Below are 18,722 nucleotides of genomic sequence, written 5' to 3'. Positions count from 1 at the left end.
ACTTGTTCATCACTTGGTTCTGCTCCCTGCTCTTATGCACATTGCACTTGAGGGCAAAAATACACATTCTGTACTACAACAATTTCCAAGTCTGCACAGTGGTCTTGTGCAAAACTGCTGCATTGCCACACCTACCGGCTGCAAGCCACACTTCATTCCAGGAGGGTTCTCCAGCAGAGCAGATCTTGGCTCATCATCCATCAAGGTCAAATGGAGCGTGCTGCTCCCGTTTCCCAAAGGGCTGTGCAATGAAAATCACTGGTACCAAAGCTCTCTGCCTTCCCCCTCACCAACCCACCCACGGCTGTTCTGGATTAGGAGAGCTGCTGCCTTCACTATGACTTGTAACCACTTGGACTCAGAGGTAACATTTTTCACTGCACACAGGAAGTCCTGCCCAAAACTGGACAACTGAGCCAACACTGAGTTTTGTTATTCTGAAAATAAGAAAGGTGAACTTAGGGAAAAGTGATACATCTATAACACTCATGTTCATGTTTCTAGTGAACTTTATGAGTCTGTGGTACTCTTTACTGCTTGTGCCATGATTTTTACATAATTACTGTTCATTTGTTTCAACATGTAGAAGGCAAAATAAAACGTCCAGAATTTGCTCAAAAAGCACTGTAGGCTTGCCTGGCAAGTTTATGTTATAGCTGGATTATTTGAACCACAGATGCAGTAATTGATTCAATGTATAAGAACTGCTGACCTCCACTAGAACAGAGAGAAATAACTGCTTTTGAGCAGTTTTCTTGTGCTGAACATCTTAACAACCAGTATAATGTGGTGTTGCATTCAGGCAGGACTTTTTGAAGTCAGTGAAACAGCACAGCCTTCTCAGAGCCAGCCAGTTACCTTGCTGGGGAAACAGTTCTACAACCAACCCCTCCATCTTCAGCTCCTGGTATGTTCCTCACACTGGGGTCTGACAGAGGCCTTTCTGTGAGCAGCAGAATGCTGGATTTTGCAGGTGTGAATTCCAAGAGTGGGATCTGGTACTGAGCTTGTGCCTTGCCTTTCAGTTATTCCCACTACCAACACCTTGGTGACTTACCCTTGCCAGCATCGGGACACCTGCAGCCAAGGTCCAAAGAGGTTTTGGCTGTGTTACTAATGGTATTATTTCACATTAATTTAATTAAAACTAAATCCTGTTCCCTAGACTACAAGTGTTACTCCACTTTTCTCATACAGGCAGTTCTGAGAGCCGGGTTATAAAAGACACAGAGCTTTTTTACTTTTACGGACTAAATATATTGACACCTTTTGTACAAATAAAAGCAAATTATAGTATTACATTAATTTAACAAATTCTAATACAAACCCCGCGTATTTCATAAAATGCAATTTTTAAATCAAAGCTCTACAGAAACGTACAACTCCCCTATAAAGATGTCCAGTCCGCTGAGCATTGTTTGCTCAAAATACAGTTATGAACTTAAATACGCTCATAAGTGTATTACACTAAATTATACGTTTGGATAATAAACATGACTGAAATCAGAGATGAAGGAAAACTACTTACTACCAGAAGGGGCTGTACAGCCCAAGTGAGAAGCAGCCACCAGCTAAGCTCAACCCAGCCTGCAGGGGCAGCTCTGCCTTGCTGAGGGGCTGACCACAACTCTCAAACATGCAGCTGTCTGGGCAGCACTTCAGCGTTACCATCAGTAACCTCACAGAGAAAGTAACTGTTGGCAGTAAGAAATGAAGTCACAAGCCACATCCAGATCACAGGCAGTGTCTTGCCTATACCACTTACAAACTAAAAACTTTCTTTAATAAAACTGATTTATCAAATGTTCCAAACAAATTTTGCCTATTGCTCTACTTCACTAAGTCTACTCCTTTTGGGTTGTTAAATATTATGAAATGACAGAACTAGCTGAATTAAAGGTATACAAAAATTATTATCTATCAAACATCCACTTTATACATAAACATTTCTGAAACAGATTTACAGTATACAGTTAGTTTATACAGCTTAAGCAACAGTTCCAATGTCATTTCTGTCAACCTGAAAGCAGTCAGAAGGTCTAAGGTTTTGTGAAAAGGTTCTTGCTCAACATGCAAATTTCACCTTTCTCACCTCACACTGCTCTCACCCACGTCATCAGAATAACATTGCTGGGTTCATTTCACAAACCGTACATTATTCCATCTCACCTATGCTGCCAAACCAGTTAATGTGCAAGAAAGCTCATTAACTCCAGTGTCGTTTTAAATACAATGTATCTACATTTTTCCCAGGAATGCTTTTGCTTCCTGAGCTAGACATAAAATACCTTAAAACAGGTTTAGACGCATATCTGAGACCCCATAAGCAAACTACATTAAAATGCATAGAGGGTAGAAAAAACCCCACATCGCTTTTGGTAGCTCACACCACTGGTTAATGCTCTAAATACATTTTAGATGGACCTAATAACCTGTTGAACAAGGTGGTAAACTTACTAATTCAGTTGTCTAAACTTATTATTGTGTATTGCTCTTGCCTTGATGACTTAACAGAATGTGTGTATTTCACACTTCTAATCGTCATCTTGTCATCAAGGTGACTGGATTCAGAAATGCTACAGTCTGCAGTGAAAGCATGCAATTTTGGTGGGGTTTTGTTTGGCTTTTTAAGATCAAATATGATTGTGTCCAATACTACTAATCTAAATCAAGAAAAACAGCATATTAAAAATGGTATTTTGCAAGTACATTTCAATATTTTAAATAATTTCTATTTCCAAAAATGTTTGAGGTCACTTTTAATGACAAAGAATAAATCTAAAACCAAAATCTGAATTTTGTTTGGATAAAAACAGGTTTTGGAGCTGTGAACTCTACTTTTGGTTCCTAAGTTCCAAAACATTTTTTGAAAGAAAAATTGATTTTCTAATCAAACCATTAATTAACTTGCAGTAAAATCTACATTATTAAATAAGCTTATACAGGAAATTACAATAGGGTAAGCTTGGGTTTAAGGTGCTACTCCATTCACCCTGGAGTCTTTTAAGGACTTTACCAAGTGGGCATCATGTCTGGGAACCAGACTCTACCAAGATGCTTTGAAACTTCCCAGTGAATCTGCTCTAAGCTGTATTTCTGATCAGGAATCAAAACTTCCTCCATAATGGAGAGCTGAGAGAGGCGACCGCCGCACATCTTCACGAACTCGACGAAGGCACTGCAGGAGACCTCGCACTCTCCGAGGCCCACGGCCGACAGGAACTTGCAGCGCTCGGCGATGCAGATCAGCTCCTCGTCCAGCGGCCGCAGCCCGTTGGCACACACCACCAGTTCCACCAGCCGCGGGCACGTCATCCCAACGCGGCCCAGCACGTCCTTGCTGACCGACCTCCCGAAGTACAGGTGGGTGACGGGCGTCTCGTAACGAAAGAACGGGTCAAACTCCTCTTCGTACAAGAAGAAGTACATGACTAAATTCACTTTAGGAGAATGCTTGATGAAAGCGTCCCAGCTGCTCTTCTGAATGGTGTGGAACTGAGTCTGCCCGGGGTTCTCACTGACAACGTCGATGCGCAAGTGTTCCAACCTGACGTGCTTCTCCGAAGACAGAGCCAGCAGCAGCTCGTCGCTCAGCAGGTGGTAGTTCAGCGCCAGCTCTCGCAGGCCATGGCACTGGTCAGCCACACAGAGGATACCTGCCACAAGAGAGCGTTGTGCAAGGGGTCACACAGATAAAGGCACTGATAACTGGACAAGAAACGGGAGGGAATTTGTTTATGTGTGTCAAGAGGGTGCTGTGGGCACCTGTTTCAAACGTGCAACCAAGACATTAAATCAAAACCAAATCACACTGGACAACCTGAACATTAATCTTTTTCACAAGCAGGATCTTGTTACTTCTTTGTACCTACATCTAAGGCAGACATACACAATGTGACTACATCTCTGTTCTGCTGGGAACCCTACAGAAGTGGACAAATACATTAACAGAAGTGACAAATATATAAATGGCATATTCTAACTATTCTGCCCTATTGTAAGGCCACATATACTCAACCTCATTTTTGTAAAAGGTCCTTACTCGTGATAAAAGTATTTCCTTAGCCAGCTCTGGAAGAACTGCTGATTGCTCTGCAGCTGACAAAGCAACTGTGAATGAAATTTGTCATCTGAAGAAAAGCAAACGTAAAGCAAAAGTAAAATGAATGTTAGATTTTAATTCAATACAGAGGCTGCTGCTGTCAGTATTTGTTTTTTCTAGGAAAGTATAAATGGTTAAATTTGGAAAAGCTACAGCAAAAAAGAGGCAAAACACTACAAACTTGGAGCAGTAATTTCTAGAAGAGAAATTTTCAGACTCTCTTTAATGATTCAATATAAGAAGGATTGCTCACAGAAGACAAAAACATTAAAGAGAATCCAGGTCAGTCTAAGGTTTCCACTCATACTATTTGTAGATACAAGCGATGGTATTATACTGGTAACAGTACTGAAAAAAATAAAAAGCACTAAGAACAGCATACAGTCCTCTGCATTTCATGTGACCCAGAAAACTGCATGAAATGTGGGATACGGCCTTTCCATTAATAGAGGGGATGAGAACATTGCATTTAACGTGGAACTGAAAACCTGAACTAAATATGCTATAGCTCTGAAGCAACAGGAAGAAATTCAGAAAACAGCAGTTATTTCAAGGTGCAGCTATTAAACTTAAGCCTATACTGAGCACAGAAACACTTCTTTAACACTTTCTTTAAAAAAAATCACTGCAAAAACAGTGTATGAATCAGAAGGGTTACTATGATCACTCTCTAAGGAAACTCAGACATGCTGCTTCAGAATACCTAGGTCTGTTGAGATCTGAAGTATTTTAGGCAGTTTCAAGATCCATATACATTTTCTCATTTTGACAAAGCTTACTGTCCTGGATGCCATCCTTCCATAAATAATCTTTGTTAACTTTAAGGATACATTATGTGTAAAGTGCAAAGCAAAAAGGGAAGAGCTGGGGTTCAACTTCCTGTGATTTTTATGGGTCTAGAGCTGGATATGCAGAGTCTGTCAATGCAATTATGCATCCCACATAGAGAGCTGACAATGAATACAGTGTAGACAGCAACTAGAGGGCCTGCCTGGGGCCCACGTATGTCACAGAACACCCCTAGGCCCTGCCTACACCTCTGTGTCACTGACAGGGAAATGGCTCTGCTCTCTGATCTTACTGCACAGAGCTGCATCAAAGAAATCCCTGACCCATGATGTCCCTGGTGCAGGCACACCTGACACCCACTCTGCTTCCCAACTCCCACTCCAAGAGAAGCAGCCCTCCTATCTCCATGCCAAAGGAGAAACATCACCTTTACAGGAACACTTTCCATTCCCTCTGTTCCAACAGTTAGTATTTCAGAGCAGAAACAACAGAAGAAACTTCAGATAAACTCACAAAGATTAGGAATACATCGCTGCCTTTCTTTCTCCAGCCCAAACTCAAATGGGCCTCTTTATCTTTGTACAGTAACTTTGAGCAATTCACTGTTTGATACCAATCTTTTCCTTTATCCCTGCAGTAGTGGAGTCTCTTGCTCTACTTTCATTACTCTTTTCTGTCCTTCACCAAAAAATTTCTTCAGAACTGACCTAGTAATGAACATTCTCCCCTCCTGCAATCTGAGGACATTTTAACTGGATCTATAAGTAATTAGTTTTGCAACTCACAGCCTTTTTGTTTCAATAAAGTTTTTCCACATTTACTGCAGCCTGCTAATTATAATACTCCCATTATATAAAAAAAAATCCAGGTCACATTTTCCTTCAGGAGTCTTATTTTTGCAGCCTGCTTGCTCTTGAAGCCAACTATCCAGGTACCAGCTTCTTTCTTTTGTTCCACTTGGTGGGTTGTCCCTCCCTGGACACCAGGTGCCCTCCCAAAGCTATGCAATCACTCCTTTCCCCAGCTGGGCAGGGAAAAGAGAATACAATTAAAAACTCAAGAATGAAGATAAGGGTGACAGGGAGAGATCACTCACCAATTACCATCATGGGTAAAACAGACTCAACTTGGGGAAAACAATTTATTATCAACTGAATCAGAGTAGGGTAATGAGAAATAAATTTGAATCTTAACACACCTTCCTCTCACTCCTTTGTTCTTCCCAGGCTTAACCTCCTCATGATTTCTCTACCCTGTTCCCTCCCAGCAGCACAGGGGGACAGGGAATGGGGGCTGCAGTCAGTTTGTCAGACATTGTCTCTGCCACTCCTTCCTCCTCAGAGGAAGACAGCTCATGCTCTTTCCCAGCTGTAGCATGGAGTCCCTCACACAGGAGTAGTCCCCCACAAACTTCTCCAGTGGGAATCCTTCTCAGACTGCAGTTCTTCACAAAATGCTCCAGCGTGGATCTCTTCCATGGCGTGCAGTCCTTCAGGAACAGACTCGTGTTCTCCACATGGTCAATTCCCGCCACCATACCTGTCCCAGCATAGGCTCCTCTCTCAACTCCTCCTTCTAGGAGACTCTTCCAGCATGGGCTTCCCACCGCTCACAGCCTCCTTCAGGCATCCACCTGTTCTAACATGAGGCCCTCCACGGGCTGCAGGTGGATCTCTGCACGCTGCCTCACCATGGCCTGCACCACAGGCTGGAGGGGAATCTCAGCTCCAGCACCTGGATCAGCTCCTGCCTCTCCTTCTTCACTGACCTTGGTGTCTGCAGAGTTGTTTATCTCATGTATTCTCACTCCTATCTCCAGCTGCAGTTGCTCTCCTGCAGTACATTTTCCCCCTTCTTAAACAGGTTACCCCTACCACTGTCACTGATGGGCTTGGCCTTGGCTCTATTGGACATGGGGAAGATTCTGGCAGTTTTCACAAAAGCCACTCCTGTAGCCCCCTCACTGCCCCACAAAACAGTGCCATGCAAACTCAGTGCATCCACTTGGTTCTCCATCTCAAGGCACACCCATGCCTGAACTAAGCAATTAAACTCTCCTACTGTTTGCTTAACACTGCCTGGTTTTGTTACTAATGCATCTTACCCCAATCAATTCATCTCCACCCCATGAAGGACAATAGTAGCTGTGCTCCTTAAAGAGGCATGACCATTTCTTACCCATTGTTCCTTCAATTTAAAACCATGCAAGATACATCAATCAGAACACACCCACGTCTCCTCCCAAATTATCAAGTGTATGATGTTCCAATGAAGCCCTTCTAGCAAGGATTATCCACAAATCAGCACAGTCTGCTGGAGCTGACAAGCTACTGTTTGATCCCAGCCCAAGGAAAAGACTGTCTGCCTAGTTGACAAATTACTGCTGAAGCCTTTCCCTCTTGACAGACACATTACAGCTCTTGCACTTCTTGGACACAAGGATTTTCAAAAAACAACTTTAAGTTGGAAAAGCCAGTCCCTCAAGCCAATTTAAACTACCCTCATCTATAATTAGAAAGCTTTGGAGGAGGCAATATTACAGTTAAATCTGTGAACACTTTGCTAGACCAGGCTGCTGCAAAACATCAGTCCTGCATTTTCAGGACTTCTTTATACAAAATCAAGCACAAGGTTTTGTCTGAGAGCTACACCTGCCAAAGGTATTACGTTTCTTTTGTTTGTTATCACTACAATAACACACCCTCTGCAACAGTACTGCTTTCCCCTTTCCCCTTTTAGGAATCCTGCTTGTGAATTTGACAGATAAAGATCTAGCATTTACAGCTGCAATGTATTTGCATGGAGAAAGTTACAGTGTTATGGTTTCTATAGTTTCTGTAGTTTCTCAGAAGAGGAATCACACTAAACTGTCAGCATTTCATTTACAATTCCTCTTCCCTTTCTCAGTGGAAAACTGTAAGTGTTAAGCTGATGGGCTGTGAATAAATCCCAAACCTGCTGTGCACTGTGGAAGTCTACCACAAATGTTAATTCTGTGAACTTCAACAATCTTGACAGATTTAATTCTGATATGAGCTGGCTTCATTCTTGTTACAGACACACTGAAGAGTGTTAGAGAAGTACATTTGGTGACAGTAGAAGTTTTGCACAGCTCAGTCTCATCTCCCCTTTTTGATGCTGTCTGTAGTTATTCTCCAGCAATTACTTCTATCAGAAAAGAAATCAGCATCTTCCTAATGCATTGCATGGCAACAGTCAAACCCCACACATACTGAAGTATGGAAAAGAAACTCATATTCCAAAAAAGCTTAATTGTATTGGAACACTTTGTCATTGCACAAATTGTGCACCATCAATTTGATACATTAAATTCCACATGAGGTTAACTATTTCCCTACAACAGACATGCACTGTTGTATTATTAGCCCAACTGTCACTGTGAAGTGGTAGAAAAAATGGACCAGGTGAAAGTACTTCATTCAGGGACAGTTACTGGTAATACCATACTCATCTTCCCTCTTACCCCACCCCTATTTTTTCAGTGGTGTACTGGTTTCCAACAGAATTTAATGCGTGCATTAAAAAATCCCAACCAACCGACCAACTAACCAACCAATCCCAACCAGGCTAACCCCAAAACCACAGCAGCTTACCAGCTGGAGAAACATGAGGACAACTGCTCATTTTCAACAGTTTGAGTGTGTCGCTGTTGTTAGCCACCAGAACCTTGAGAGAGGGATCATCTACTGGTGTGTCATCAATCTTAAGTGAAGAGAGGGATTTGGAGTTCACAAACACCACTGTCAGTGCAGAAATAAAGTGAGACTGGAAAAAAAAAAGTGAGTTTGAATGAAAGAGTTGTATCTGAAGTAAAAATCTCGATGGTTTTACACTGTACACAGCAGTCCTAATTTTTACTTCTTACTTGTTGAAAAAACATTCAATACTGAATAATTAAAAAAACAATATAAAAACTGGCATTTTTTAGTAGAGGAAGTGTAATAATTTTTTGCTATCCATTTATGAATTGGGCAAATCAGAATGTGTAACATTAGACGTTAATTAAGAACCTGACCCTGGGCAATCCACTGCACTAATTTAAACCTACAGAAGGACCACAAGCAAAGGGAAAGCCTAGAAGCCCTAATTCTGAGGATTTTTCATGTCCTTTGAACAAATGAGGCAAGTCACACTCTAAAAGAAGCATCTTCTAGAAGAGGAATTCCTGCACGACAAGTTGTGCTGCACTGGTGAGATGCAAACACAGTCAAGAGTGTTTGTATCCAAAGCCAAATGACTGTACTGCCTGCCTACCACCCACACAAGAGCAGTTACAGCTTGGACAGATTTCTTGGAAAGCTAACTGCAGTGGTCCAAACAGAGCCAAGGAGCAGGAAACCAATTCATTACTGAATAAGCAGCATAGATAAAGTAGGACAAGTGCTCAGCATTTTTGCATAACCACTGAAACTTATCATTAAAGACAGAGCCCTGGGAACCCAAACTTGAGAAACACAGACTAAGGAGCAGATACAGAAGTGACTGTAGAAACCACTGGTGGTATGAAGTACATAGTTAGTTCATCTTCATGATTTCTTACAAGACTGATCAAACAGAAGACTTCAAGAAAGTATTTCCTCCATGCGCCACATTAAGTATCTTAAAAAAAATTGACCTACTACTTGGATTTCAAGTCTGTTTCACTCTGAGCCTCAGGCACATACCCCGAACACAGTTCTATGAGAGAAGGCCTGGCAACAATATTTGTTCATTCTTAGGTGATATATTTGTGATTTTTGATAAAACTGTCACAATTAGATTTAGAATAGGACTTACTGCTTTCACCTATACACAAACTTTCAAAGTCAGTTCATATAAATGGAAACAGGAAGTTCAGCTCAGAATCTTTACACACTTTGGCTTTAGGGACTACTCCAGCTATACTGACAGTAGCCTGTTTGATATGTTATCTACAGAAGAGAAGATGTTTCAATATTACCTCAGGTCTGTATTATGACAGTGTTAGTACTGTGTTTTTATTCTGTGTTTAGAAAAAGAAGGCTGTTGAACAGGAAGGCAAAGAAAGTTAACCACACTTATAAAAAAAGGTAACTTGAACCTTCCAGTTTGAAGAGCTAATGGGAAACAAGCAATATTCCAATATGTAAAAGCTGGTCTTTTCAGTATTGCTACATCTGTAGTATGATTCTTTAAAACATTCTACTCATCTAGAATGTACTTAGTGAAAAGACAGGCAACACAACTCTAAAGATGAGTTACAGATATTTGCCACATGTCAGGTCACTTGACAACAAAAGAGCACTGATGAAGTTAATGCCAAGTAGTTCAGACTTCCTATACAGTCTGATAAAAATAAAAACCTCCCACCACCCCAAAAAAAAATTCCAAGACCACACCAAAATATTAACCATTTTCGAAATTAGTTCATCTTTGGCTGCTTCTCCTCTAATGGACCTGTCACTAACAGCTTCTCACAAGAATTCAGTCAAGGCCAAATTCAATTCTTTAGTTTCACTAGCTGTCCCTTATGCCAGTGACAAAACTACTGACGTTGTAAACACCATAAAGCAAATTAATATTAGAGCTAGTTTTGGCTTATTTTCAGTCTACTTTTTTAAAGGCCAAATGTGAACTTATTGAGAACAAAAAGAGGGAAGCCTGTGCTTTGTAAGCCTTGAAGCTGAATAAGAACATAGCATGAACAATTACAAGTAATTACTCAGCAAGCAGGACATGACCCTAATATATCCCTCCAGTGAAAACCACAAGAGATAAAGCAGCTTTAAATTAATAAAGAAATCAGTAAGAAAGAGCTGAAAGAACAAACTATTTTTAACACAGTGTGGATTGTTTTCTCTACATTCAGATTTTCTTATGATCACACCTTGAAGAACATCAGAAAAGGAAAAAGAATCGGAACAAAACTAGTTAAGTATCTGAAAAGCCTCTTTGAAAACTATGAATTAAATGTAACTATTCAAGAGAGCTACACGATGTGGCAATGAGCACTGCAATAACTGATAACCCTCCTGTAGCTAACCTTACCTGCAGCCTACTTCCGTTCCCGAGGCTGTCTCTAGTTCCTCCTTGTCCTTACTGCCATCACCAGCCATGACATCACTGAGCTGTAGCTAAGAGTCTGTTTGTATCTGCCCTTCACAACCACTCCCCTGCTCCTTAGCAATAGTCCACGTCCACTGACTAGCAGGAATGCTTCCCTAGAAGCACATGTAAGAGATCTGTTGTCTTCCAGATGAAATGCCTTCTAACAAGACCTGATTTTTTGTAAACATGCAAAGTAAAAATCTTGACTGAAAATTTCAGAAATACAATGCACGTCACCAAGGATGCTGATGCTTGACTGCATGACGTGAAACCCTGCAAATCATGATCCTATTTCTTTCTGAAGAGATTGTGTAAGCCCTATGGCAAGTCCACATGGATAAAACTCTACCACTCATTTGACTGTAACTGTCTCCTAAACAAACCCCACAACACAATTACACAGACCTGAACTGTCCAGCCTCTTAAATTGCACCATGCTGCTCAGCACTGCATCGAGGGTCAACAGACAGGACCTTGCAAGAACAAGGTCAGGCCTATGATCTCACATGATTCAGAGACTGAATGGAACTTGATATATCCATCACTGTACATATCTGCTCCTTCCTTTATTAGAGACCAGACCACTTATAAACTTTTCTTTGTCAAAGATGCGTATTTCTACTATAGAACTTTTCATAAAGTTACAGAAGTACTGTATGAAACACTGCAATACTTTGCAATAGAAAATATACATAATAAAATACCTTTGGTAAATCCATGAAGCTTGGCCGGGCAGTTGAAATTAGCCCAAGTGTTTTCAGAGAGCAATTCACAAGCTGTGATAAAATATCACAAGCTGCTTCTGCAGACTCCTTGCTACTGTCCACCTTAAAACAAAACGAATTTTGTGTTCAGAAAGCACTGCAAATACACTCTGTAACTTTTTTGTTTCACTTTACCTTCTGAAAGGTGATGTCAAAAAAACCCCTCATTGTGAATCCATCATTATTTTTTATTACCCCAAAAAGTATGAACGAAAAATACAAGACTATTTGCTATAAACTTACTACTCTTCTAAACACATTGGTAAAATATAGCATGCTGAGGGGTCAGCTGAACAGTTTGTTCCAAGACCCTCATTCCACATCATTCCATGTGGAGGGTCCAGAGCCTATTCCAATTCCTCTTTACATTCCTTCTTATCAAAATGCAAGACTTCTATAATTCCTTTACTATGTGCAAAAGCCACTTCCTTTTGCAGTGTCTCAGTTCATAAAACTGAGCTGCTGGAGAGTTAACTGCATTATCATATGAACCTGTATGACTGCCCCTAACTGTTAAAACCACAATGGATGCAATGGAGAGTCTAAAAAAACCAAACCAAGCAAACCAACACAAACCCCAAAACCTCCATTAGTCAGCTTGCTACCCAACCAAATCACTTAGTGTGTCTCCAGTGGACTTCTCCTGACGCTCAGATGTGCTTTCTGAATAACCCCTGATGTACAGGAGCCATGACAGCTTTGCAAACCGACAGAACAGTACAAAGCTTGACCACAGGATCACATCTAACTCCACCATAGGCCATGCTACCCTGGCAACAATAGACTAAGTCCAATGAACATTCATTTTCTCCTCAAACATAAGCTGAAAAACCTTGACTTTCAACAATTTCATCTTTCTTTGCCTACAGAAAACACCCTTCTTGTGTTCAGCCTTCACAGAGAAATGTTGAGTGTTACACTCACTTCCTTGTGTATTCTGCAGCACTGAGGACAACTGAAGTGACACATGAAAGAAATGATGGATCACCCCACAAGCAAAGGGCACCTGAAATTCTTTGGGTGTAAAGCAACATAGACAGGAGATAAGACACTGGGAGGTCACTCCACTGCAGCCCCAGGCTTTCTTTATTTGGATGCTGATAAAAGCCCTGCAAACCTTGTGGTAATAGTTTGCACCTGGTATTGCAAGCAAGCAGTAGCAATACATGTGATGAAGCAGAGGTGACTCAGCTACTCACATGCTGATGATTCCAGCATTAGAACTGCCTGATCTCAGGAACAAGTATGCTGAACTTGCTGCAGAACACATTTCTTTTCCAAATTTCTCACACAGCTGATGCGTATGCAGCCATGAGATTCACAGCACCCTTACAAAACACGCTGCTGTGTAAGTCCACATTAAACGTTTTCATCTGCTGAAAGTAATTCCACAGGGTGAACAGAACCAATTCTCATCAAATGGTATTTCTCAGCCAGGCACAATCACTACATGCACTATCCTATGCAAGTCTCATGTACTTTTTCAGTCCCCTGAAATGCAGTTGTGCTGAGTGCAGACAATCCCATACAATTTAATATTAAAACTGCTAGCTGATGACTAGTAGTACTGAAGTCCCTCTCTGTGCATTAGATGTTTTCAAACCATGAATATTAGAGCCAAATACCTACAAGATGGGGAATGGGGAAGTGCTCAACTTATGCATCCTGACTGAAGCATCCTGATTTAATTCTGAGGCAGTAACCCACACATGCAGTCATATCAGAACTATTTCTGTCCACTTCATGAAGCACATTTTTAAGCAGCTAAACTGCTACAAAAAGGCCTCAAAAAACCAAAAAAGCCAAAACCAGTAAAAAACCCATAAAAACAGAACAAACACATAAAACCAAAAAACCTCAAACAAACCACACCACCAACCAAAAAAATTCCCATCTAACAGAAATAAGACACTGAAAAGGTATGTTCAGTACTGTTATTCCAAGTTTTGCTCGTGAAAATATATCCAAACAAATTAATTGGGAGGTAACCTCCACGTCTACATGTCCATTTAGAGAAACCATTTCTTCTGTATATGAAGCCTGAAAACAAGGCCACTTACCACACTGACAGCTGCCCTATTCCTTTTAGAATAAAATTTACTTTTAAAAAGCCTCTAAAATACACTACCTTGAAGCTAACATACTGCAGGTGATTGGAATGCCTCTTTATTATTTGCTTGATTAGCTCAGGGTGTGTAGTCCTCAGGTTGGATGTGGCTGGCTGATTCAGTTCAAACTCAAAGCACCTCCAGAGATCAGGCATATGAAACACTTGGTTCCAGCTCCTGCAGACCTGGGATGCATGAGCACGATCCAGAAGTGGCAAGTACTGGAACACCTGGAGGATAATGTCTTGGAGCAGGTTTGCCCAGTCAGGACTCTGCACAACTGTGGTTTTCTTCTCTACAGCCTTATGTCTCTTGGACTCCTTCTCAGTTGTGTCTTCAGATGAACTGCTGTTGGCCTCATTAGTTTTTCTTCCTCGTTTCATTCTATAGAAGTAATAAAAAAAATAAAATCTATTTATCTTGTAAACGTACAAGAGCTGAGAACAATATTAACAGAAAACTGTGGAGTTGAAAAAGGGTATTTTATGCAACAACAGCTTGGCAGACTTTTTTTTCCTGCCATTTATAAAGGAAAAAAACCTCAAGTAGTAAACCAAAATGGCAGCCCAGAAATAACATTATCATCTAAACTGATATCTTTAATATTACTTCTTTAATCATTAACAGTGCCAACCCATTTATAACAGTCACTCTCCTTTCAGTGTTTCATTTGTGTGTTTGAGAACACTTTGAACCTAATTTGCCTTACTGTGTTGTTGATTATTACTCTACTGTTCTACTAATGGAAGGATAATCTTCTAAACAATTTTTTTGAACACTCACATAAATACTGCTGCCCCAGTCCTATTTATGAGGAACAACACTTGAAATTGTAGAGATAAAAATCAGGCAAGGAAGTAAATAATTACTGTATGCATGCTTGAAGGCACTGCATATTGCAGATGGTGTTTTAGACCAAATATTTTTTTCTCAGAGAGGAAGAATATTTTCTTTTTTTAATTTATTTATTTAAAATACATTACTTTAACAGGCATCTGTTTTAAATCAGTATCCTTAAAAATATATTTCACCAAATCCATTGGTGTGCTTTCATTTTTCCAACTAACTAGGTAAATAGGGATTATAGAAGATTTCCAGTAACAGTCTGGAAGTTTCAACCCACAGAAAAAATTCAGAGAAGGGCCATAAAAATTTCTTCAAAACTGTATTAAATTCAGCAAGCCTGAGGTAAAAGGTTGTAGCATATACTTTTTCCATAATGGCATCACTTAAACAACTTCTACCTTACATTATATTATTAGAGAGAAAAAAACCAAAAAGCCTTACCACCACATATACCTGAAATAAATGCAGGGCTCACAGGGTTTTAATCCAAATGTGTTCTTTTGTACATGCAATCTTACAACTGAACTTGGCATGTGATCATTTATTTTTAAAAGCCTCAGTGTGATGCACATCATTTCCTAAAGGGCTCTGCTCCCTCACACTCAACTACAATGTGCTCAATTCCAGTCTCTAAAGAGCTGAAGAGAATCCAGGGGTGGGGACACATAAAGCACCCCCAGTCTCCCTGATTTCTAGAAGATAAACAAGGACTTCACACCCAGCAAAATCATCCTGGTTTAACACTCAAGTACAATTACACGTCTAGGATTATAATATGCCCAGTCCTTCTGGGATCTGAAAAGTTAAGTTTCCCTGCTGTGTACTGTGACTAAGTTTGGAAGGACTTCTTAAAACAAAATGCTAGCTAAAAATTATACTGTTCATAATCCAATGCATCACAGATTATTTTCTCAAAGCCAGCACCTCCCTACCTATCTTTAAAAGGCTTTAATCCCAGCTACTCACATGACAGAAGCAAGCTATCACTTAAGGTCTAAAGCCACTCGTAAGATGATGCAGACAAACCTGAACATATGGTCACGAAAGACCGATGAAGAAAATTTGTCTCGACTTTTTCAACTCCTGCTTTTACTCCCAGCACACTTGGAGGCAAGCAGAGGATGAAAACAGTACTGGGCAAAAATCTCTACTTGCTTCCTGAGAAGTGTTTCCATGATTCAGTTCCTGCCTCTGGGACTATGCAGAGCACAATTCCTGTGCTGGAACAAGCTTTCTGCCAGAGTGCTGTTGCTGAGCCACTGCACCAGTGAAGAAAAGCAAGAAAACTGAACAGTGACTCAGAACCATCTGCAACTAACAAAAATATAAAGGAATTGGATTTTGCAACCGTGAAACTGGAATTCAACTTAAAATTAATCAAGAATTAATTGGCAGATCCACTGCAAGCTTGTCGTGTTTCTGTCAGAGATAATAACTCAGCATAGTGCAAGAACAGTATTTATAACAAGCTACTCTGAAATGCAGCATTAGTTTAGGCTTTAGGCTAAAGAGATATTTCACCCAAGTAGGTTACAACGAGCATTCACCACAGGCAAGCTATTATCTTGCCAAATTCAGCTTGCCTGTTGGATGCCCAAATCTTTCCAAAGCCATCGGTAAAAAGCTACACCAGGTACTGTTAGACTGGGCTTTCCAAGTCTTCCTTTACAGAGATCCTGTCTCATCTTTTGCCAGCAAGGTAGTAAACCTGCACACATGCTCCAGTTAGGAAGGCTACTTGTATCACTGCATTACGGTAGGGTTTGGGGGGATTTTTTCTCTCTTTTTTGTCTCCCTTTCAGAGAAGACCAGGAGGGAGCCGCCACTGACAAAACTGTATTCATTTTTCCTCTGAAAAAAAGGCCTCTGGGATGTGCTGATAGGAGTGGACTAGGTCACTGACAGCTCTCAGTGTGCACCTCTGAGCTCACTGGGATGAGCTGGAAGTAGTTAACATACGCTGCTTACAGACCAAAACACACTCATGGAAGTTGTGGGATACTGTCCCACAGTTTTATAAACAGCCAATGACAACAGAAAAAAGAAACAACACAGCCATCACTAGAGGTATACTGATGATGATTTCTTCTTCCAAGAAAATAAAAAGTTACATGTTCTAAATGTCAAGACTTAAAGCAAGGGATGGAGAATAAACCACACCTTTCCAGACAACTTTCTTTTTGTTACTGACATCTTGTAATTAAAAAGGGATTAAATATAACCTTTCAAAAATATTTCCTTGGCAAACATTTTCCCAACAGGAAAAAAGTGCCTAACCTCGAGATAAAAAAACCATTACTTTAAGAACTGCGTGACTGTTCCGTCATCTATTTTTTAACCAATTTGTTAATTTAATTTTTGGTTTATCACTTCAGAACTTAAAGTATTATTAGAATAGTTTTTTGTTTTTTTTTTTAATGTAACTGCTTTCAACCTCTTTACATGCCAACAATAAAACAAATATAAAATTTAAAGAATGCATATTTGCCTGCAGAAGTTCGCAGAGCTATCTGAAAATATATTTATTTTAAAAAGGCCACTTAAGAGAGTAAACCTTTCTGGTTTAACATAAGAACGAGCAAATGCAATTAGAAGTTCAGTTCACTTTGCTTTGTGTATCCAGTAATTTAAAGAACTGACCATTCAAAATCCAAAGCAAATTTTTCAACAAGGAAGACATGGATGCAAAATTCCATGCTAGCAAATTACTGTATGAGTAAAACCTATTTTTCAAGGGATGATTGCTTATCGCTTCTTCGTAATGCATCAATCTCGCTGTTAACTCTCTCTGGCACACTCAGGACACACACGTATCACTGGTTTTCAAACTGCTGCCGTAACCAACTTTGCTCTGGAAGATCTTGGCTGAAAAAACCTCACACCAAACCAACAAAAATACCCAACTCTACCGGGGCACTGAGATGGGTGAAAGCTGGGGTGCCTGACTCCTTAAGATTTTCCAAACAAATTCCTCCACCTGTTCTAAGGGCTTGTTTCTGAACTCCGCACCTGGGCGCAACCCAGGCTATCTTGTTTGCCATAGTCCTGTCCTAATCGCACGGTTCAGTCACCGAGCAGGAGGACGGGGAGGAGGAGCAAAGCACGTGCTTAACATTGTTTTTATTGCCGAGTAAGGTGCAGCCAGAACGGCAGTTAAAAAAAAAAAAAAAAAAATCAACCTACAACCAAAACCAAACAAAACAAACTGTGCAGAGCTGTTTGCACCCGGCTGATAACGCCTCCCCAGGAGCTGCCCGGCCGGGCTCGCTGTGCCTCACCCCGCACCAGGGCTGTTCTAGGAACACCAGGAATGCGCTAAAGGGGAGCACGGGCTGAAAGAGGGGGGGACCCGGACACGAACCCAGCCCCTCCCTGCCGCAAACGACCCGCTCCGCTGGACACCGCCAGGGTGTCGCGATTTATCGCCGCTATCGGGGGAGGCTGTGGGGCGGCGACCCCCAAACGCCACGGAGCAGGACTGAGGAGCAGGTTCCCCCCAGGGTCGGCTCCTTCCGGCCCGGCCCGGCCCGGGGCGCGGGGCCCCGATAGCCCGGCGGGCCCCAGCTCCCCGCCCGCTGCCCGGAGCCGCCGGCGGGCCCGGAGCCCCGGCGCTGCCCTTCCCGCCCCATCACCTGGCGGCTCCCTGCTGCGCTTGGCGTTAACCGGGGCTCGGGCCGCGCTGGCGCCTCCGCTCCGGCCACATCAGCTCTCTCCGCCGAAGCCGACCCCAGCGCCGCCTCCTCCGCCCGGCCGTGCCCGTTCCCGTCCCGCCCGCGTCGCCCCTTCCCCGCCCCGGGCTCTGTTTACTTCCAGCGCCGGAAGCGACGCGGGCCAGCCAAGATGGCGGCGGGCGGGGAGCGGCGGCCCCGCCCTCCCTCAGCGGCGCCTCCGAGACACGGACGGCCCTGCCCCGCCTGCTCCGCCTGTCCCCAGCCCGGCCCCGCCTGTACCCGGCCCCGCCTGCCCCGCTGTCCCCGGCCCCGCCTGTCCCCGGCCCCGCCTGCCCCCAGCCCCGCCTGCCCCGCT

At 42.0% G+C, this 18,722-nt stretch overlaps 1 protein-coding gene across 2 annotated transcripts; it reads right to left on the bottom strand.

Annotated features, from left to right (window-relative positions):
- Positions 1–563: 563 nt before the first annotated feature.
- On the bottom strand, positions 564–18,466 carry FBXL3 (F-box and leucine rich repeat protein 3). 2 transcript variants are annotated; one of them, XM_083885122.1, is made up of 5 exons: positions 18,329–18,466; positions 13,871–14,234; positions 11,683–11,805; positions 8,506–8,677; positions 565–3,656 (listed from the first exon to the last, which is right to left on the bottom strand). In XM_083885122.1, exons 2-5 carry the CDS (start codon positions 14,231–14,233, stop codon positions 3,013–3,015), a joined length of 1,302 nt encoding a protein of 433 aa, XP_083741248.1. In that variant the 5' UTR covers position 14,234; positions 18,329–18,466; the 3' UTR covers positions 565–3,012. The 2 variants fall into 2 exon arrangements, with proteins under 2 accessions (XP_083741249.1, XP_083741248.1); XM_083885123.1 differs by lacking the exon at positions 11,683–11,805 and having other exon boundaries at positions 564–3,656.
- Between the last annotated feature and the right edge of the window lie 256 nt (positions 18,467–18,722).

This window comes from Zosterops lateralis (genome assembly GCF_965231275.1).
Source record: "Zosterops lateralis genome assembly, chromosome: 2".
NCBI classification, from domain to species: Eukaryota; Metazoa; Chordata; class Aves; order Passeriformes; family Zosteropidae; genus Zosterops; species Zosterops lateralis.
Note: the sequence above shows the minus strand (reverse complement) of the source record. Positions and strands in the feature narration are given on the sequence as shown.

Bases quoted from the DNA above. Each gene is read 5' to 3' on its own strand.
- FBXL3 (XM_083885122.1), bottom strand. From the start codon at position 14,233: ATGAAACGAGGAAGAAAAACTAATGAGGCCAACAGCAGTTCATCTGAA. The intron at 11,806-13,870 runs GTAGTGTATTTT...TTTTGTTTTAAG, and splicing joins TGCAGTATGTTAGCTTCAAG to GTGGACAGTAGCAAGGAGTC. The intron at 3,657-8,505 runs GTAAGCTGCTGT...CTCTTGTGGCAG, and splicing joins TCCTCATGTTTCTCCAGCTG to GTATCCTCTGTGTGGCTGAC.